Genomic DNA, 22,117 nt, shown 5'->3' on the forward strand with positions numbered 1-22,117 from the left:
ATTAAATTTTTAAACAGCCATGCCTTGGCTTAAATTTGTGCATATTGGCCTCTATGGCACTGCAAAGAAACACATGAAAATATTTCCTATTTTCAGGAACAGATACTCAGCTATAATACTGTTTACAAATCATTACAGATAAGATAAACTCTGCAATAATTAATTTACACTTTGGGCAACCACAATTAAGTGTATATTAAATCAAGAAATAGCCTATGGTAAGATATACTCTAGATGTGAGGGTGTAGTATTTAATGTATTTGAAAACCTAATTTCTTATTTCTATTACAGGACACAGATATGTTTTACATGAAGCTGCTCATATGAGGAATGCGTTCTTTGACCATAAGAAAACCCACATAAAATAAGAGTATCTACTCCCTTCTCTAAAAGAAACAATACATTTGCTCATAATCTCTGCAGGCATCATTTCTGGTATCAATAATGACAATGTTTACAAGCACCAGCCCCAACATTCTGTCCTCAAATGACATTATAAAGTTAAAAAAAAGTCACTCACTATATATGTATATATATATATATGTGTGTGTGTGTGTGCGCGTGTGTGTATATATATACACACACACATATATATATATATATATATATATATATATATATATGAAATTCCAGCAAAACTAATGTTAAAAATGACATATTTTGAGGGGAACTTCCCTTCACCCCACCTTCCCCACCCTTTAATTCTTTAGCTTCCATGAAGTAATATTATTTCTATGAGTTTTCTATTATGTGCAGATTTATGTTTCTTAAGAAGTAAAATGAAGTTTGAACAGAACAGTCTGTGGTGTGGTGACATCAGCAACCGCCAGTTCTTGTCCATCAACAAGTCCTAATTCTAAAATAGAAAAGAGTATAATTAACCAAGCAAATATACTCAATGAAATGTATAATACATATACACAAATTATGAAGTTTTATGGTCCAAGTATGCAATTTCTTAGAGGTTGTTTTTTTCACAACAGCAATTTTATTATGATATCTACACATAAGTAATTATATCTGATCAATGTATTAAAAGCAAACCTAAAATAAACATTTGCTATTTTACCAAAAAGAACATTTTATATGTATATTTACTTAAAATACCTTTCAACGTCTTAGAAAGATTTGGCCTTGTTCGTTCTTCAATAGAAGTCACTGACTAGAAAACAAAATGATGTTAAGGTAAAAGCTACATTAAAATCAATTACACTATTCATGGTTTCTTGAAAAAATTAAAAATGAACACTGATCACCTGTAAGTAAAGTGTTCTATTTTTCCCCTCTAATGTGGCTGTGATAGCTGGAGATTTCATCTGCCTAAATATAATCAAAAGAAAAAAAGCAATCAAATATTGTCCAAATTATTTTGGGTTTTTTTTTTTTCCCACAATATAACAAAAATCCAAAATACTTACAGAGAAGCACTATTTGTTAGATAATCCAAAACCTCTTGTAGTTTGGCTGATGGAGAAAACTGAATATTTTGAGGAAGCTGACTACAAGCTGGACAGTTTTCCTGCATATATAAAACACAACAAATTGTAGAGATACACGAACCAATACTAGTCTCTTTATAAAAAAGAAGTAGAAATCACATTGTTTCATAATCATGCCTATCTCCTATAAAAAAATTTTCATGCTTCAAATCTATTTTCATAACAGATCATTTCTTCTAAATCATTTTGCTATAGAGTATTTTAGTCTATCCAACAAAAGATATCTAGTAAGTAGGCAGACTAGGTAAATATAGTTAGAAAATAAAATGCTTATAATGTGGGTAATTCTATTTGAATTCTAATACTTGATATTTTAAAAGAATGCATAACCAAAACCTTTTCATTAATTTAATACTACTAACCTTTCTCTCTGCTTCAAATGTGTATGTATACAGACCGTCTACATCATTGAATACCAAGTAATTATTAAGGGGAATGTATGCACTAAAATGAAAAGAAAGTTCACAGTTATGTAACTGAGCCTGGTCAAATCATGGATTTACTTATTAAAAATGTAAACTATTACCTTGTGGCTATTTTAAAAACCTCAGTGGCACACACAGCTAAAGAGGGGAGAAAATAAAGGTGCTTCATTTAACTCAATGAAAATCAGTGCCTCTTGATCAATCACCCCCTTCCACCAGTCTCCCCCCATCCCATCTTTTCCTTCCTCGTGGACTCATTTCACATTTCCACCCTTTATCACATACATACACTGAAGGCTCTAGATGTATCTGTCCCATGTTCTCGTCTATCTCCCACCCCCTTACATTCTCATTTCAGCTTCCTGATATTCATTTTCTTAAACAGTCTGTTAAATGTTTTGAAAGTTCTACTCTATGGAGATTCACTCCTGTATATACCATATGTTATTCAACTAAATCATGTATAAGTTTCTGTGTGTGTTTACATGGGAGGTTGTATTTGGGGCAATTTTAAGAAATGAAAAATTAACCAATTTTCTATTGAGGTCTCCCAAGCAATACATGTTTTCCATACTCTTTGTCAGATTAAAGAATCACTTATACTGAGTTGAAAGATTAGTTAAAAAAAGCGATGGTCATTTTCCTTACCTGCAATGACTGCATTCGTGGAAGCTACTGCAGGAATTATTCGTTTTACTACTCCTAAAAAAAGTTATCATCAATTAAAATATCATTTCTCTAAAAAAAATTTACCTTAATCACTATGATTATTAAATACCATTTCTTGAAATTCAATTATTCAGGCTCTCAAGCCAAAAGATAAATTTAGCATATCCAAACATGATGAAACATGCCTATAATCAAGCACTTGAGAGCCCTGGCGGGAGGATCACAATTCAAGGCCAGTCTTGACTATACAGCAAAACCATACCTCTTAAAACCAAGCCAACCAAACCAAACCCAAAAACTATGTTCTTTCACATTGTAGCATGCTTAGAATTTTAAGCTATGTTAGCAAAGAAAAATAAATTCTCAAGTACATTTTACATAAAGGCAAAACAGTACCATGACAATAACAAGTGCTTATTACATTCCAGATATTGTGATAATTACATTATTTAATTTTTATAACATCCATATGCTATTATGCTACTTGAATTTTAAAGGTAAGTACAAAAAGGCTGATAGAAATTAAATATCACACGCATAGTATACCTAGTAAATGGTGGGGTAAGTATATGAACAAAATATGCCCCACAGTACACAGTCTTAATTACTACATTATGTTACACTCAGAAAAGTTTGAGTAAGCCAGGCACCAATGGCTCACGCCTGTAATCCTAGCTACTCAGGAGGCTGAGATCTAAGGATCCCAGTGCAAAGCCAGCCCAGGCAGGAAAGGCCGTGAGACTCTTATCTCCAATAAACCACCAGAAAACCAGAACTGGCACTGTGGCTCAAGTGGTAGAGCGTTTGCTTTGAGCTGAAGAGCTGAGGGACAGTGCCCAGGCCCAGAGTTCAAGCCCCACGACAAACAAAAAAAAGAAAAAAGTTTGAGTAAAATATAATTAAGCTACATAACTTTTCCTCATATAATAATCCTAGCTATTCAATTCACAAACTCTCACAACAAACAAGAACTGTCCTTGATAAAGCATCTTTAATTCTAGGCTGCCTTACAAAACACTACATATGGATCTCCACTTTAACACCGAATATTTGACTTTAGCATTCACCTAAAAGGAATGAGCAAACCCCAACCTGAAACCTTAAATACAAAATTAAAATTCCATTTTTTTAGCTGTATCTGAAATGGTCATTTTAGAAATAAGTAACTTTATCTTGAAGTATAAGGAAGCATTACAGGATGGAATGTATTCCTCCAAACTCCAGGCAAAGGATAAGACTCTAAGACAACAGGATAGATAGACAGCAAAGAAAGTTAAGCTTTTTTTTAAAGTTCATTTTTGGGGCTGGGAAGGTAGTTCAGCAGTAGAGTGCTTGCCTTGCATGCATGAGGCCCTGTGTTCAATTCCTCAGCACCACATAAGCAGAAAAAGCCAGAAGTGGCGCTATGGATTGAGTAGTAGAGCGCTAGCCTTGAGCTGAAGAGCTGAGGGACAGTGCCCAGGCCCAGAGTTCAGGCCCCACAACCCACAAAAAAATAAATAAATTTCTTTTTGGTGAGACGATTCTAATGTTAGAGGAATACAAAGAACGAATCCATGATGGCTAAACTAGAAGCTCACCACTAAACCATATGCAGCCTGGTGCACTGAAAGAAGGAACAGGTAGCCACAAACTGAGAGAAACCCAGGAAAAGACATTACCCAATAAGAGCACTGCAAAAGGAACCTACCCCTTTCTCATCTTCTGCAGCAAGAGCTTCAATGGACAGAACAACAACAAAAAAAAAAAAAACAGAACAACAACAAAAAAAAAAAAACCCCACGTTTCTGTTACACAGAAAAGCAGTCCAAGCATTACTTGGACTAGTTCACTTCCAATTTTATTTCTGTACACTCTGTCGAAACACTCAACCATGATGCTAAAAAGTATTTACTTAGCTCAAGTAAAAGGTGTGAAAGAATGAAGGACACTTCATATTGAAATGAATTTGTAGCTCTTCTAATGATTTAAAATGTATACTGTGCGTTAGATACTTTTCTAAGTGTTATGGACAGTACCTGTGGAGAAAAGTATGAACTCTTACAGAGCTTTCCATTTGATAGGGGAGCTAACAAATGAACACATCAGAAAATCTCAGATACGGAAGGATTGTATTAAGAAAATGAAAAAAAAACAACAACAAAAATGCAGCTTGCTAACTAGCATGAAAACAGACCTAGAAATAAACCCATACACTTGTAGCTATCAGATAGTCAATAAAGGAGCAAAAACTGTAAGTTGGAAAAAAAATATTCTCTTCAATGGTATTGGAAAAACTGGACATCCATATGTAGAAAACTAAAATTGGATCCCTGTTTGTCACCATGTATCAATATTAACTCAAAATGGATCAAAGATCTGAGTATCAGACCTGAAACTCTGAAACTACTGCAAGATGGAATAGGAGAAATATTAGCACTTATATAGGTAGGAACTTTCTGAACAGTCTCAGGGGCATAGAAGATAGGAGAATTAGCACAGCAAAGAACATAATTACAAAGTTAGAAAGACAACCAACAGACTGGGAAAAGATCTTTACCAGCCAAACATCCAGCAAAGCCCTTATATCCAAGGAGCTCAAAAAATGAATACCCCCTAAATGAATAAACCAATCAATAAATTGGCAAAGGAACTAAATAGATACTTCTCAGAAGAAGAATAGAAAAATAACAAGCCATAGAACTTGCCTATGATCCAGCCATAGCACTCTTGGATATCTACCCAGTACATTATAAGTCAGGAAGGTTATGGTAAAGACACTTGCATATCCGTGTTCATTGTTGCACTATTCACAATAGCCAAGTTATGGAAACAGACAAGATGCCCTACAAAAGATAAGTTGATTTTTTTTAATGTGGTAATGTACACATGGAATTTAATTCATCCATCAGAAAAATCAGGTGATAGAGCACCAGCCAATGAATGAATGAAAGGCTGCATCAGATAGTCCTGGACTAGGACCAAAAAGAAAAAATAATTTATCATTTGCAGGGAAATGGGTGGACCTAAAACAAATCACGTTAAGTGAAGTAAAGCCAAGCTCAAAGAGAAAAGGCACGTTTGCTCTCATATGTGGAAGCTAGATCTAAAATACAACCAATGAATTCCAAGAAATGGAAACATGGTTTTCTTTTATATTGTTTTGTTTAGTTTCTTTATATTTTTTCTTTCTTTCCCTTTCTTTCTTTTCCTTTCTTTCTCTCTCTCTCTCTCTCTTTCTCTCTTTCTTTCTTTCCTTCTTTCTTTCTTTCTTTTCCCAGTTGTGGGGCTTGAACTCTGGGCCTGGGTGCTGTCCCTGGGCTCTTCAGCACAAGGCTAGCACCCTATCAGTTGAGCCACAGTGCCACTTCTTTTTTTGTTTTTTCTTTTGTTTTGATTTTGTCTTTTAGGTGGGCATGGGCAAAGAGGAACAGAAGAAAGAAACAGAAGGGTGAGCAAATGCAGTTATTATATTAAATACACACTATGTTAAAAAAAAAAAATGAACTTGTGGGTGGGGAACAGAGGGAAAAACGAGAAAGCAAGGAAATCCGGGATACTGTCCAAAAAGAAATGTTGTTACTACCTAACTTATGTTACTGTAACTCCTCTACATATCACCTTTATAATAACAAAAAAAAATTTTTTTAATGAACTATGTAACTTGGATAGGCGGGGGGGGGGGGGGGGGGGGGGGGGGCGGGGGAATGGGAGAAAGTAAAGGAAAATGAATGAATGAAATGTAAAAAGTGAATGGAAATGCCCAAGAAGGACTGTATTCATAATCTGACTTACAAAATTGTAATCCCTTTATACAACTCCTTAAAAATAAAAAAATTAAAAAAAAGAAAATGTTAAGATATGTGGTTAGAGGAACAATGGTAGTACAATCCATTAACTAGGATTGCTCAGGAAGGCCTCCTTCTGGAGAAAGAACCATGACAAGGTGCCACTAGGCAATGACTAGGAAGAGAAACTTTCTGTAAAAAACATAACAAGGGAGAAATTGCACAGAAATTGCACCAGATGGAAAAAAGGTCTAGATTTTACTGCACAGTATTATCAAAGAATTAGAAGTATAGCCTCAATGTAAACAGCAAGCAATAACAACAACAAATAACCCTGTCTCCTTTTAAGTCTGTATCAGATCTGAAAGAAGACAAAGTTCAGAATGCTATACTATTGTCTAGGGAATATTAGGGCATTGATAAAAATGTGAAGGGAATATGATCACTGTGTTTAATATTGTCAAATCCATCACTGAAAAGGAAATTAGATTACATATGGTAATGGGACAAAAATCAAATCAAACCAGGGCTAGACATTTTTACTTGATATATACAAAAATTGCCTAACAGGTCTTGTGCAAAAGTGAGAGACTGCTGCCAAGAGGCAATGAATTTCTCTTCAGAGATAACACAAAAGGTTTCAATGGGATAGTTTAGGGCCTCTACCAATCCTAAGTAAAAGTGAATGATTTTATGAAATTTCCCTAAGCTGAGGAGGATGGGTTCTGCAGAACTTGGTTCCCACACCTTCAGGTAATCTGTAAACTATTGTTTCTATAGTACCTTTACTGAACCTCCAGTAGATGGCATTGTCCAAAATCATTTATCAACAATTCCCCCAGTTGCCAGGCACTGGTGGCTCAAGGCCTGTAATCCTCACTATTCAGGAGGCTGAGAACTGAGGATCTCAGTTCGAAGCCAACCCTGACAGGAAAGTATGTGAGACTCTTATCTCAAATTAACCTTCAAAAAACCGGAAGTGGCACTGTGGCTCAAAGTGGTAAAGCACTAGCCATAAGCAAAAAAGCTCAGGGACAGTGTCCAGGCCCTGAGTTCAAGCCCCATGACTAACAGAAAAAAAAAAATTCTCAGCCGGGTGCCGGTGGCTCACACCTGTAATCCTAGCTACTCAGGAGGCTGAGATCTGAGGATCTCGGTTCAAAGCCAGCCAGGGCAGGAAAGTCCGTGAGACTCTTATCTCCAATAAACCACTAGAAAACCTGAAGTGGTGCTGTGGCTCAAGCAGTAGAACGCTTGCCTTGAGCATAAGAGCACAGGGACAGTGCACAGGAGCTGAGTTCAAGCCCCACAACCAGCAAAAAAAAAAAATTCTCCCCAAAACTTAAAACACTGGGATGTTCCCAAATTCCTGACAATTTACTAACTCACCTTGAGTGAGTCTATAGGTAACACCTCTAATATTATATTGTGATGCTCTCTCTAGAGATTTTTGGAAAATCCACTGAATATGCTCAGGATCATCGCCATCTAATGGAACCCCATCTGTTGGGAGGAAAATAAAAGAGAGAGGAAGATGTGACTTTTGTTTTTAATACAATAACCCCAATGAATAATACAGAAAAATACATATTTTATGCAATGGTGTATGATTAAATTTATTAAATTAGGCGTATTACCTCCAAAAGGCTGCTCTTTAGGCCACTGCAACACCCTTGCATATTCAATGCAGTGTTCTGGCAGCCTGGGCATGGATGCAATGGTGCACATGGGGAAATTAACCTGAAACCACAGTTTGTCTTTTTTAGTGAGTTTCAAACAATCTTAAATGCAACTTCCAGTTTAATTCAGTTTGTAACAGTTTCCAATAACTGAGCTCAGCCTTCCTTTACAATAGCCCTCCTTAGCCATAAAGGAAACATGGTAAACAATTAGCAACACCACTGAAACTAACAAGGTCATCTGAGTCATTTCAGAGTGGCTTGCCTGTAAAGATATGTTTGCCTTACATTTTTAAAGTACATAAGTTTAAGCTTTGCTAGATCACAAGAATAAAAGTGCTAAATCAAGTCTCTAAGTTCCATTCTCTGCATGGGGAACAAGAACTATTTCTCTTCTACTTTTCTTCCTATTTTATCCTATTTTACACTAAATTCAATCCTTGCTAAACCTTAAAAAAGTGCTGAACAGATTCGCAATGTGAATAACTTGTTGCCTGGTATTTAAATGCGAAGGTATTAAAAAATGAAAACAGGGGCGGGGAAGGTGGCTCAGTGGTAGAGAGCTTGCCTTGCATGCATGAGGCCCTGGGTTCAATTCCTCAGCACCACATAAGCAAAAAGAAAAAAGCCGCAAGTGGCGCTGTGGCTTAAGTGGTAGAGTGCTAGCCTTGAGCTGAAGAGCTGAGGGACAGCGCCCAGGTCCAGAGTTCAGGCCCCACGACTGGACCCCCAAAGAAAAAAAAGAAAAAAGAAAAAAAAAAGTATTCAGAATTAAGTCAATTTTAAGTATAATTCATACAAAATTATATTTACAAGTCAAAAATTTAACTTTCCTTTAAAGAAGGCATAAACATTAAAGAACTCCAACTTTGGGAAGAGGATCTCATCCCCCACTGTTTTTATTTCTCTGAAATATGTCCTGTCTAGTCCTCCCTCCCTCCCTCACTTCTTCACTCCCTCCCTTCCTTCCTTTTCTGTTGCAAAACCCCAACAGATGCTTGAAACTACATATGATAACCAACTTTATATATACTATATTCTTTCCTATTCATATTTTATACTAAGATAGCTTTATATACAATTTAGCCACAGTGAGATATTAACCAAAATGATAGAAAAGAACAACTGTAACAATATACAGTAATAAAAAATTATGACTGGTTTCTCTCAAAATATTATAGTTATATATACTTTGACAACTTCAAAAAACATTTCTCCTTCCTTATTCAATCAAGAATTTTTACCTTTTCACTTAAAGTTAACAATTTGAAGTTAAGTGTCTCTTTGGTATATTCAAACTGCCAGTATCACTACTCTTGTGTGGTAGGAGACTATTAAGGAGGCAGCTCTACTACTGAGCTACACCACCAGCCCTTAGAATTATTAATATAGACAGGTAGGAGTGGCTCCTGCCTATAATCTTAGCCCCTCAGAAAGATGAAATCTGAGGTTCACAGTTTGAAACCAGCCCAAGCAGACAAATCCAAGAGACTCTTTTTTTTTTTTTTTTTGGTCGGTCGTGGGGCTTGAACCCTGGGCCTGAGCGCTGTCCCTGCGCTCTTCAGCTCAAGGTTAGCGCTCTACCACTTGAACTACAGCGCCACTTCCTCCAAGAGACTCATCTCCAATTAACCAGCAAAAAGCCGAAGCAGAGGTGTAGCTCAAGAGACAGAGCATGAACCTTGGGTGAAAAAACTAAGCAAGAGCAAGATCCTGAGGTCAGGCCCCAGTATCGACACAAACACAAAAAAGGAATAATTTAAAATATTTTACACATTGATTAAACTAAATAATTCAGCTGTAGTTCCAACACAAAATACTATAAAAGAAATACAGGTGCTTTTTGATTACCTGTGGTGGATAAAGTTCCAGTGTACACTCAATGCAAGCAGTCATCCCAGGCAAAATCACCCGAGCATTTCCTTTAAAACCTTCTGTCCCCCCATCTATCAAAGGGACAATGGAGCTTGGATCTAACACACCATCTTCATAATTTAGCAGAGATATCTAGGAAAAGGTTTTGAGTATTTAAAAGAATAAGAGCTAAAAAAAAAAAAACTTCTAACAAACCCCTATGAATCAGCTGGACTACTGAGTACTAATATACAAAATCAAAAACTTAAAAGATAACAACTAGAAATAAACAGATGCATCAAAATAACTTAAAATTAAGTGAACTCTGATTTTTCAAAACTATGCTACAACACTCTAAACTATGGTGTGTTTAGAGCTTCAGCAAGGACGTGAGCGAAGCATGACACTGAAGTCTTTACCAGCATGCCGTTTATCCATCGTCTGGCTATGATAGAGTCCAATCCACACACGATAATATGGAATTCTACAAGAAAAAAAAAAATCCAAGTTTAAGTTTTAGTTTTAGGGTTTTGGGTCTTTTTTTAAAGGTCAGAGTTTTATTACAGAGCCCCAATTTGCCTCAAATCCTCAATCTTCCTGTCTTAGTCTTCTGAGTTGTGGGATTGAAAGAAATATACAAACAGTTCTTAACATATGTTCCTAATTTTAATGTTTAGTTTTTCAAAATGTACCTCTAGCAGGCAAATCTTAGAAACTCTTATGTCCAATTAACAAGCCAAAAAAACAGAAACAAAAACATAGCTCAAGTGGTAGAGGATTAACCTTACTGACTAGTTCAACCCCTAGTACCTGCATAAACAAATTAATAAATGAATAAATAAATGCACTTCCAAATCAGGCACACTAGCTCAAACCTTTCATCTTAACTATTCAGAATGTAGAGATCAGGAAGGTTGCAGTTCAAGGCCAGTAAGGGCAAAAAAAAAAAAAACAACAACACAAGACCTCATCTCAACCAATAAAAACAATGCGCATGATGGTGTAGGTCTGTCATCCCAACTATGAGAAAAATATAAATAGAAGGAGTGTCATCAGGCTAGCCTGGACAAACAAGGCCAGATTCTATCAGAAAGATAACTGAAGAAGAAAAAGAGATGGGTCCATGGTTCAAATGGTAAGAGCTCCTACCTAGAAATTCCAAGGCTCTGAGTTCAAATCCCAGTACTGCTAGGACAGAAATTGCACTTCCATAATTATGTATGAATGCAGACTCACTGACTTCAATAAATATACCAACATGGTATGACATGCTGATAGTGAAAGAAGCTGTTATGTAAAGGGATAGAGAACTCCAGAGGTCCCTACTTGCCATTCATCTTTTACGTAGACCTAAAGCTATTCTAAAAAACAAAAGTTAACTAATTCCAATAAAAGCAGTTGTACAAAAATCTCACTTTTTCCTAGAAACATTTTCTAACAGTTCCAACAAATATTTTCTCCTCCTCTCTTCCTGCTTTCTCTCCTTCCATCTCCTCCTTTCTTCTCCTAATCTTTGAGTGATTTTTATTCAAATGATCAGGAAAATGTAGCTAGTGACATCAAATAACGATTAAAACATTCATTTAACAAGCTTGCTAAACAGCCAACACCAAGGAAGGAAATTAACTAAAGAAATAACCAAATTAAAAAAACTGAAGATTTGGGGGAATTTAATTTCAATGAACAACTTACGTCGATAGAAAGTGTCATTAAAATCTTGAATCTTGTTGAAATGTCTAAATACAAGTAAAGGAACTTAAGCTGAAAAGTTTTTTATTTACCAAATAAATTAACTATGCCACAAGGAACAAACTATAAGCACCTATTTAAAACTAGAAATGAATACACAATGTTCACAAGCAGTGGAATTCAAGAAATCTGACAAGATGAGCATAACTCTACTACTTTTTGACAAAAACTTTCTCCCATTCCTCCTTTTAACTATATGGTTTTCTCATCTCTGAACATCTGCATCTTCCTGTATATGTTCTTGTTCAGAAGTTTACTTTATACTTTAGCTTTTATGTAAACACTCATATTCCAGTAAAACAAAAATATGCCCTCAAATATCAGCACCAAGACATGCACTGTTTGTTTAGCAAAGGAAACGAACATTACAAGTCTTACTTCTCTTTGTGATTTTAAGTGTTAATGAAAACCTAATTTTTAAAAAAATACAGAAAACTTCAATAACTTTCAGTTGCTATTATTGTTGGGTTGGGTGGGGTTTTTCTTCAGGATTGAGAAGATGCCATGCATTTTCTTTTTTTTCTTCTCTGGGCCTGAGTGCTGTCCCTCAGCTCTTCAGCTCAAGGCGAGCGCTCTACCACTTGAGCTACAGCGCCACTTCCGGTTTTCTGGTGGTTTATTGGAGCTAGGAGTCTCACGGTCACTCCTGCCCGGGCTGGCTTTGAACCGAGATCCTCAGATCTCAGCCTCCTGAGTAGCTAGGATTACAGGCGTGAGCCACCAGCATGCGGTATGCCATGCATTTTCTTAATCTCTTTCATTTACCTCAGTTTTCAAGTCTCTCTTTTAACCCTGTCAGACCCTATCAGTTCCTGGGCTTGGAGCCTTCAAATGGAACCCCATCTGAAATCCACCGTGGAAATGAGTCCATCAGAGCACAATTTAACAGTTACAAAATTCTAATCTTTCTAATGAGCAATTTTGCTTACTACAAATGTACTCCCTGTTAACCACTTCTTTTATAAGGAAAATGATTTTAAAGAAATAAGTAATTTTTCTGTCAAAAGGATACGGAACTACATTACAATTAGGAACTCTGTCATTTAGAAATTCTGCAGCAACTTCAGCCTTAGGTCTTCCAACGTCTTTAGGCCTACAGAAAAATTGTATTTAAATTGTCACTCATAATATACACCTAAGTGACCAATATAGTTTACTCCTAAACATAATCATGAACTGAGTTAATTTACAACATGTTAAAAAATTATACCTAAGTATTTTATACCAGTAATAATTTTAGATTCGTCTTCATTCATATTATTAAATGCCACCCCTTGCTAATGGTCCAAATTAACGTACCTAATTATGATTTTTTAGAGTGAAAATACAGAGTGCTTTTTTCCAGGTAAAAGCACAATGGCATGATTCCTAGTCATGTCCATCATGACATTTCCCAGTATAAAATTATCTCAGACCTGGGGCTGGGAAGGTGGCTCAGTGGTAGAGTGCTTGCCTTGTATGCATGAGGCCCTGGGTTAGATTCCTCAGCACCACATAAGCAGAAAAAACCGTAAGGACAGCACCCAGGCCCAGAGTCCAGGCCCACAACTGACCAAAAAAAAAAAAAAAAAAATTATCCCAGACCCAAAGCCTTCTGAAGTATCTAGCCTGAAACCCAAAATCTTAACATGTTAATTACTATGAAGGTCTTAGTTGAAATACACATGCAGTTCCTTCTAGGAATGCAAGAACCTTTTGTTGTCACTTTTTTCTGTGCATTGAATGATGTAGTAAAATTTAGATTGCTAAACCATGTTGTTGTTTATGTTGTTGGATTTATTTATTTTATTTGGTGCCTGAACTCTGGGCCTGGGCGCTGTCCCTCAGCTCTTCAGCTTAAGGTTAGCACTCTACCACCTGAGCCACAGCGCCACTTCTGGCTTTTTTTTCTTTTTGCTTATGTAGTGCTGAGGAATTGAGCCCAGGGCCTCATGCATGCAAGGCAAGCACTCTACCACTGAGCCACCTTCCCAGCCCCTTGAACCATGCTTTTAAAGAAGGAAATTTCACCCAGATGTATCATCTTTTTCAAGAAGCTAACAATATAAATCCTCAAAATGTCAATCCTTAATAATTAGATATAAATAAGAGAAACAAAAATCCCACAAATTCTCTTTTCCAGTCATATGTTATTTTTAATACCTCCTTATTTTTCCCCACAGAAATAAATCATTCTCTCATGTAAATACAACAAGTGCCTAATTATTAGTTTCTCATAACATATTTTCTTTTTTTTTTTTTTGGGTCCGGTCGTGGGGCCTGAACTCTGGGCCTGGGCGCTGTCCCTCAGCTCTTCAGCTCAAGGCTAGCGCTCTACCACTTGAGCCACAGCGCCACTTCCGGCTTTTTTCTTTTTGCTTATGTGGTGCTGAGGAATCGAACTCAGGGCCTCAGGCATGCAAGGCAAGCGCTCTACCACTGAGCCACCTTCCCAGCCCTCATAACATATTTTCTATACACATACATTTAAGTTACTAAACTCTGGTAGAAATTCTATTCTACCTAGTACAAATAACTTTGTAAGTAAAAATAACTAATGCTTACTAAAAATTCTCTTTTTTAAACTGGAAACTGTTCAAAAAAGAACAATTTAGATGGGCTAATATTTCCTTTTCTTCAAGACAAAAGTGTTCCTTTTTATCTAACTCTGATAAGCAAGTTTATTCTCACTTTGGCTTTACTTGCATATATATGACTGCTATAAACTGGAGACCTTGTCTGGAGTATTGCATTCAACTGTTCCAAACACAGGAGCTCTTTATATATAGTAAGGAGGAAATAGGAGGCTTCCTAGAGTCTTCTAAACCATATATATGTGCTTTCATTGCTGATCTCAAACCACACTCCCACATGGAGTGTTTCCATGGAGACACTGGGGGAGATTTGACTGGTGCACTTAAGACAGTGACTTATTTCATACATATCTTGCCAAAAGTATTTACCTATGAAAACAAGTAACTACCTTGAGATTTCGTAAATATGGTAATATGCCCTAAGGAGTTTAGAAACATCGTAGCACATAATGAACAATAAATGTTAAATATTATTATGTTCTACTATTTTAGCCACTAATTAAAATTAGAAGGCATAGCACACTATCAATAATCAATCATCTCAGTGGTCTTTTTCAGAGTATTAAAACTAAAGATAGGTCAAACTGGAAATGACCCACACACAAAAGAAACATTAACTAGGTTTATCTAAATGCCAGAATTTTCTTTCAAAATTTAACCTAAAATTGACTAGCAGTTCTCAATAAAAAAAAAAAAGTGCAAGTATCAGAGCTTAGAGGAAACTAGGATATTAAAACTTACCTAAATAAAAACTGTCTATTTAAATTGGAAACATCTATAGTGTCCATGTCTATAACATGAATCTGTCTAAAACCAGACAATGCCTGTGGAAATAAAAATAATATAGGTGAGCAAAAGCTTCCTTATGCAATTTTTTTTAAGATTTGTTTTCAATGTAGTCCTAAGTCTACAAATTCTCAGTAATAAATATCATACAACTGTAGTTCATAAGTAAAAAAAAAAAAAGTCTTGCAAGGTACAGGAAACTCAGAATTCTTGTAAAAGTCAAAAATGTGTAAGTTGGTTTTAAATAGTCTATAACCAACAGAGAATAACTCAGTTTGTGCACGTTACCACATGCTGTTCCCTTGGACCAGAATGTTTTTCCTCAGACAGGCACACTGCTTACCCTCTTACTCAAATAGCTCCTTCTCCCTTCCTACCAGGCCACTGGTCCATGCCCTCCTTTTTTACAGCATACACAACCATCTCACAGACTGCATTGTTTTTTATCTTCACCTAGAATGTAAGCCCCGCAAACCTAAATATCTGTCTATCCTGTTCCACTCTGAATCTTTACCATCTAATGGTATTTGGCTTATTTGAGAGCACAATAAATGTTTTGTTTTGTTTTTTAATCAGTGATACTAATATCATGTTGTTTTAGAATAAGCCTTTAGAGGGCTTACAGGTACTAAAAATGAAAAAAAAAAATCTCTGCATCTCTTATGTGCCTATATTTAATAGGCAAAGGTTACTATAATTCAGTAAATAACAACAGAACCACTCCTCAAAGATTTCTGATGACTAATCCCCAGATCTAATCTTTAATTACTTCACATTTAAAATTAGGATTGCCTGACGTGGTGGTTTACACCTGTAATTCCAGCTCGTAGAAGGATGAGGGAGGATTACAAGTTTAAAGCCTGCCTTGGCTATACAGCAATACCCTATCACAAAAGAACAAATAAAACGAAATTAGTACACATCACATTAGCAAATAATATGCCTTTCAAAATGGACCTTAACCTTTAGGGGATTTGTATGTATGTCTTTAAAAACAACAACAACAAAAACAATAAACACTGCCTAAGCTCTATATACTCTTTCCTTATACTCTTATATACTCTTTCCTTAGCATAAGGAAAAAGCATATATTATATACTCCTTATATATACTATAGTATATTGTATATATACTCTATACTCTTTCCCTCTATATCGAGTGATACAATGCCCTACCTATCAGCTGGATTAACTAGAAAAACAAAATAGTAAGTTATTAGCCATTACACATTAAAATATAAACCACTTTTTATTTACTCGAGGGAAATAAAGTTAGCACTGTGCAAGAAATACAAAAATTAAAGAGCAGTTAAGAAGGCTAAGGATTTACTCAGTAGCAGATTGCACAAGGCCTGGGTTTGATCCCTATTACATCCCCCTTTCTCTCCCCTCTCCCAAAGAAGAGTAGAAAAGAAAACAGAAGAAATTTACCAATGATATCATGATTAAGAACATTAGAGTTTAAAATGTTCAAAAGTTGTAACATTATTTTAATCATCATCTAGAATTTGACTTGATAAGCTTACAAAAGCACAAGAGAGAAAGCTAATAATCATAATAGAGATGTATCCTAGTATGACAGAAAAGTAAAATTATTTACTTATCATAGAGAATATTATATATACATATATATATTTATTACCAGGTTTTTCAGGAGCTCACATCCTAAGCCGCCAGCTCCAATGACTAGAACTTTACATGTATCTAACAAAAACTGGAGAGACTGTAAAGAATGGAAAGGAATATTAAAAATCTAAATAATCACTATAAATATTACTAATAAAGCAACAAACTATAAAACAGTTTCTAATGTACTCGTGAAAAATACACTAGGATAAAGAATGCACTTTGCATGTGATCAATTACATCAAATTTATAAAGAAGAACCAGAATTTCTAAAGTCCTACTGATATCAGTTACAATTTTAGTGTTTGTAAACTGACTTTTGTGAGAAATTAAAGCTATTTCTCACAAAAAGAGCTAGTCCTAGTTTCTTTTCTTTCTTTCAAGTGTTATTTTATCATTTAACTTGTAATTTGACAATCTTAAAATAGTATCTTCTATTTTACTTCTCCCATTCTTTGATTGTTTTTCTTTGATGTTTGAGAAGATAAGGAAAGCATCTAATTCAGTTAACCTACAAGTTTCCTAAAAGAGAAAAGTTTAAAAATCTTATAAACAGAGAACCATGCAGTAAAGTGTTTAAAGGTCTAAAATAATAAGAACAGTAACAGATGCTTTTGAATAGAGTAAGTAGAGCCTGTAAAACATGAGATGAGAGGAAAATAAAATAGAAGAAACTCTAAAAAAACTATCCACACATACAATTTAGAATAATCATTTAACAATTTTAAATTATCATACGAAAAATACAATGAATATTCAAAGAAAGAATATGATCAATTCTAACATTTATGGAGGAAGGTTATTCACAGGAGATATTGGGGCAAGTTTAGGAATAGCACAATATTTCTGTTTCAGTACAGTATTTCTTAGCCAGGCACTGGTGTTTCACACCCAGAAGCCTATTACTCAGGAGGCCTGAGTATCATAGTTCTAAGCCAATCCATGCAGAAAAACCCATGACTTTTATCTCCATTTAACCAGCAAAAAGCCAGAAGTGAAGGTGTGGCTCAAGTGTTAAGAGCCTGGGGAGAAAAAAAAAAGGAGGAAAAAAAAAAGAAGCGAAAGCATGATGCCCTAAATTAAAGCTACAGTACTGGTGCGCACGCACACATACATACATACATACATACACACACACACACACACAAAGCAATAAAGCTAATAATACCTCTTTGTAAACACAATAGAAGAAAAAAGTTATACTTTTTCCTAACTGGCAATAAAAACCAGGTTGTACCCAATAGAGCATTTTTCTTCAGACAGTCCAAAATTCTATTATATATCATGCATATTTTTAACATGCAATTAGTTAATAATCAATGCTAAGATGCTCATTCCAATTGAATGTCAAAATTTAAGCAAGCACTTCTATACTCCTATCGAAGTAATTTTCTCATAAGAAAGATGCAAAGGGGGATGTTTAGGAAATGACTTTCAACTTGAATTTTAAGTGTAATAGAATTTAAAGTTATAAAGTTATTTCCCTTGTGAAACATATCAAATATATTACACAAAAATGTCAAAATAACTAATAATAGTCATTCAAATAGTCAAATTGTAAATACTCAATAATTCACAATAACAATTTCACAATGCAATCTTATTAGTATTTGCATTATAAGAGCAAATTAAAAAGAAAGCATCTTATTCTTTTTGAGATAAGAAACTATTAGAGCAGGTATTTAAAAATAAATGTTGCTCACTTCAGTGCTCGGTTCGAAATCAGGGTGTGTGAAGGGTCCAGATCGCTCGAGGAACTTCTTTACATGGTTCCAGCGACCTTCCCAGTCTCCAGTGTCCCCACACCCACCATCAACAGCCATTCTGCACAGAACACAGTAAATCCAGCTGCAAAGATCAGTATGAAAAAGCCACAGCTACAACCATTAGGTCTCCCCACAAGAAAAGGTGACCACGCCAGAGGCGATCAGATACAAAGGGAAAATGACTACGGTTGTTTCATGCTTTCTAATTGTTTGTCTATTAAAGGGCTCCTTAAAATTATATTTGTTTCTATTGGTATTTCATCCATTTGAAGTAATAAATCAGTATGCTAAAGATCAAACTGTACTATTGATTTATCCGTGAGAAATACTTTTGATATTCAAAAAAAAAGACTGCTAACTTCCAGTTTCTTTCAGTGTATTTGGGAAAGGAAATATATCAGATTACATGGAAAGTGAAAAAACCACACATTCAGAATTGTGATGCTTCAAATCTAATACTGTTTATGTTTTGAAAAGGTGATTTCAAGACCATCTTTAAAGAGTAACTTTCATACATGTTTCTCCCAATTTCCAAAAATTGAATCTTGGCATTGTGAGGTGGGTTTTGCTGTCAGTAAACACTCACACAAAATGTTTTAAGGCAGGATAGGGGTGGTTGATGCCCATAATCCCCGCTCTTCAGGAGACTGAGATTCAGAGACTGTGGTTTTTGTCTTTATCACTATTGCCTAGTGATAAAAACTAAGTTTTGGTGTCAAATTGGATTTGATTCCACAACCAAACTGGCTCAGTAGCTTGAGCAGATTAATTACTTGACTGCTATAAACCTCCTCTACGGGTTATAGTTATTTCTTAGGGGCATGAGAATAAAGAAATAATTACAGATGACTGGGAACAGTACTTAACACTTCCTAAGCATTCAAACTTGAACTGTCACTTTATGCGAAAGTGACAGGGAGCTAAACAGTGGAAGGAATGTGAGATTAAGCTTGTCATTCCAGTCCCCCTGTAGTTGAAATTCAATTGAAGGAAAAACCTAGAGACCACAGCACTACTGGGAATTGATACAGAAATTAGGAACTCACCACACACACACACACACACACACACACACACACACACACACGCACGCACACACACACACATCAAAAGTATTTTTTTCCCTTCCATTTAAGGAAAAGGGCACATTATGTAAGGGTTGGTCAGGTGGGAGAAATTTTCAATCGATGGCACCACTATCAAAATATCAAACTATGCCCTTAATAAAATGCAGATTGTTTGGGCATGGGAAAGAGGGGGGAGGTTAGCAATTGGGAGTCAACCAGTTAAAAGACCCAATTATTTTTGCAAACACGATGCAAGTGCTTAGTACGATACCTGGTGTGGACCGAGCAACACGATAAAAATGAAAGTTTGCAATCGGTCCTATCATCTCTTGTGCTTAGGAAAGGCCCCAAACAGTCTGAGGTCCGTTTCCCGGGTTTGCACTGGACTCTCGGGTCACAAGGTCACTCACTGGATCTCACCATTGGGGATGGAAGGGCTGGGGGCGCAGGGTAGGCCCTGGCAGGGCCCGGGGCGGTGCACCCCAGCCCCAAAGCCCACCCGGGGCTGAGGCCGGGGGCGGCTGGCCCGCGCCGGGGCTGGGGGTCGGGGGTCGGGGTCAGGGGTCGGGGGTCGGGGGTCGGGGTGAGGCCGCGCGGCCTGCGCTGCGGGAGCCCCCCCACTCCCAGCACCCCCCCCCCCGGGCCCGCTGCGGCTGGTGCCCTAGGCCTGGGGTTAGGGGGAGGCGGGGGTCTCCAGAGAAGACCCCCGGCCTCCCGGCGGCACTAACTTCTCAGCCAGCAGCTCCTCTATTCTCCTTCTTTTCTTCTCCCTAAAAGAAAGAGAGAATAAAAGAAGGGTCAGCATCACGCTACACGCTAGGCGCCGCGAGGGTGTGGGGAGCGAGGGGACGGGGCGGAGGGGGGGGGGACCCCGGGTGGCGGCGGCGACCGCCCACCGCCACGCTCTCTCACAAACCAGCCCAAGCCGGCGCGCGGGCCGGCCCCGGTACTTACGGCTCCTCGCCATCCGCCATATTGTTCTCCGCCTCTTCCCAGGTGCCTTCGCGGAGGGCGGGGAGGGGCGTAGCCTCGGGCGGGAGGTGGGCAGTGGGCGGGCGGGGCCTTGGAAAAGGGCGGGACCTAGGAGGGGCGGGGCTCTGGCTTCGCTACGATGATAGGGCGGGGCCTTGGGACACAGGCGGGGGAGGGGCCAGGGGCGGGGCCTATGAGGGTGTGGCTCTTGTTTCGCCACGTGAGTGGGCGATGCCTTGGGGAGGGGCGGGACCCAGGAAGGGCGTGGCTCTGGGTTCGCCGTGGGGGGCGGGGCCTGGTAGGAGGGGTGGGCTCTCGGAGGGATCCGAGTGGGACGGGAGGCAGCCGAGGGAGAGGGGCGGAGTCCGTGGCTTTTAAAACATTTCATTGTGAATACAGGGAAATGTTATGCCGCCTACAATGTTGTTATGCCTCAAGAGAATGTTAGTAAAGGTTTTATACAATTGCGTGATTAATAAATAATCTCGTGAAATGTTGGTGTGTTCTACAAAATTAAAAACATAATTTAAAAACCCTAAGAAGAACCAACACAAAAAACACCAGAGCTTTTCAATGGGACCAAACGTTGAGCAGAATTTCTGCTTTCTACTTTTTGTCAGGGTTTCAAAAGTCTGCCTTTAACTTTAAAACTTTATAACTTTAAAAGAGGTAATAGAGGAGAAATTATTTTGGCAAAGTATGCATTAGTAAGTCTGGATAACCAGATAGACAAACATTATGATGATAGTCATATGTCTTACAAATAGCTCATATAGCTTGCTTTCCTTGTGTGTGTGTGTGTGTGTGTGTGTGTGTGTGTGTGCGCGCGCGCGCGCGCGCGCTCGCTTCAGTCCTGAGACTTGAACTCAGGGCCTAGACACTGTCCCTGAGCTTCTTTTACTTAAGGTTAACGCTCTACCGTTTGAGTTAAAGATCTACTTCCAGCTTTTTTTGGTAGTTTAGTTGGAGATAAGAGTCTCCTGCCCAGGCTACCTTCAAACCAGTCTCCTGAGCAGCTAGGATTACAGCATGATCCCCCAGTCCCCAGCTAACACATAGCTTTCTTCAAGTGAAACAAGAATGAGATACTTGGAGTTAGAAAGAACTCAGTTTAAAATTCTTATTCCTTGGGTACTTCTGTGTCCTTACTTGTAGGGTAGGGATGAGTCAGTACAGGGATCTACCTTTCTTCCTGAAGCACTGAAGCAGAGGCAGGAATTAGATAGGTATTGTTAAAGTATATTAAATCACTGTTAATATTAATTATAGGTTTGGGGTTTTTTTTGTCAGTCATAGGCTTGAACTTAGGGCCTGGGTGCTGTCCCCGAACTCTTTTGCTCAAGGCTAGTGCTTACCATTTTGAGCCACAGCTCCACTCCCAGTCTTTGAGTGGTTAATTGGAGATTAGAGTTTCACAGGGACTTTTCTGTCCAGGCTGGCTTCAAACCACAATCCTTATATCTCAATGTCCTAAATAATAGGATTACAGGCAAGAGCCACCAGCACCTGGCTGTACATACCTCTTTTAATGTTCTTTCAAGATGCTGGGATGGGACAATTTGACTCCCTAACTAACAGAACTTGTGCTGCAGTTACTTGGTTTGAAGAACTATCCACCAAGCAGCCTGCAGGACTGCCCTAAAGACACGGCAAGCTATTAGGAACACTCTGTGGATACCCAGAGGA

General features: G+C 37.6%; 1 protein-coding gene across 2 annotated transcripts; it reads right to left on the reverse strand.

Annotated features, from left to right (window-relative positions):
• Positions 1-734: 734 nt before the first annotated feature.
• On the reverse strand, positions 735-20,494 carry Uba3 (ubiquitin like modifier activating enzyme 3). 2 transcript variants are annotated; one of them, XM_042679951.1, is made up of 18 exons: positions 20,414-20,492; positions 20,188-20,229; positions 18,330-18,450; positions 16,643-16,723; positions 14,957-15,039; positions 12,655-12,735; positions 11,586-11,629; positions 10,313-10,377; positions 9,891-10,046; positions 7,998-8,100; positions 7,750-7,863; positions 2,573-2,626; positions 2,026-2,062; positions 1,862-1,943; positions 1,419-1,519; positions 1,257-1,320; positions 1,108-1,162; positions 735-856 (listed from the first exon to the last, which is right to left on the reverse strand). In XM_042679951.1, the coding sequence occupies exons 1-18, from the start codon at positions 20,431-20,433 to the stop codon at positions 768-770; spliced, it is 1,392 nt and encodes a 463-aa protein (XP_042535885.1). In that variant the 5' UTR covers positions 20,434-20,492; the 3' UTR covers positions 735-767. The 2 variants fall into 2 exon arrangements, with proteins under 2 accessions (XP_042535885.1, XP_042535886.1); XM_042679952.1 differs by lacking the exon at positions 20,188-20,229 and having other exon boundaries at positions 20,414-20,494.
• Between the last annotated feature and the right edge of the window lie 1,623 nt (positions 20,495-22,117).

The sequence above is a fragment of the Dipodomys spectabilis genome, unplaced genomic scaffold, assembly GCF_019054845.1.
Source record: "Dipodomys spectabilis isolate Male_0828 unplaced genomic scaffold, ASM1905484v1 ptg000054l, whole genome shotgun sequence".
Taxonomy (NCBI): domain Eukaryota; kingdom Metazoa; phylum Chordata; class Mammalia; order Rodentia; family Heteromyidae; genus Dipodomys; species Dipodomys spectabilis.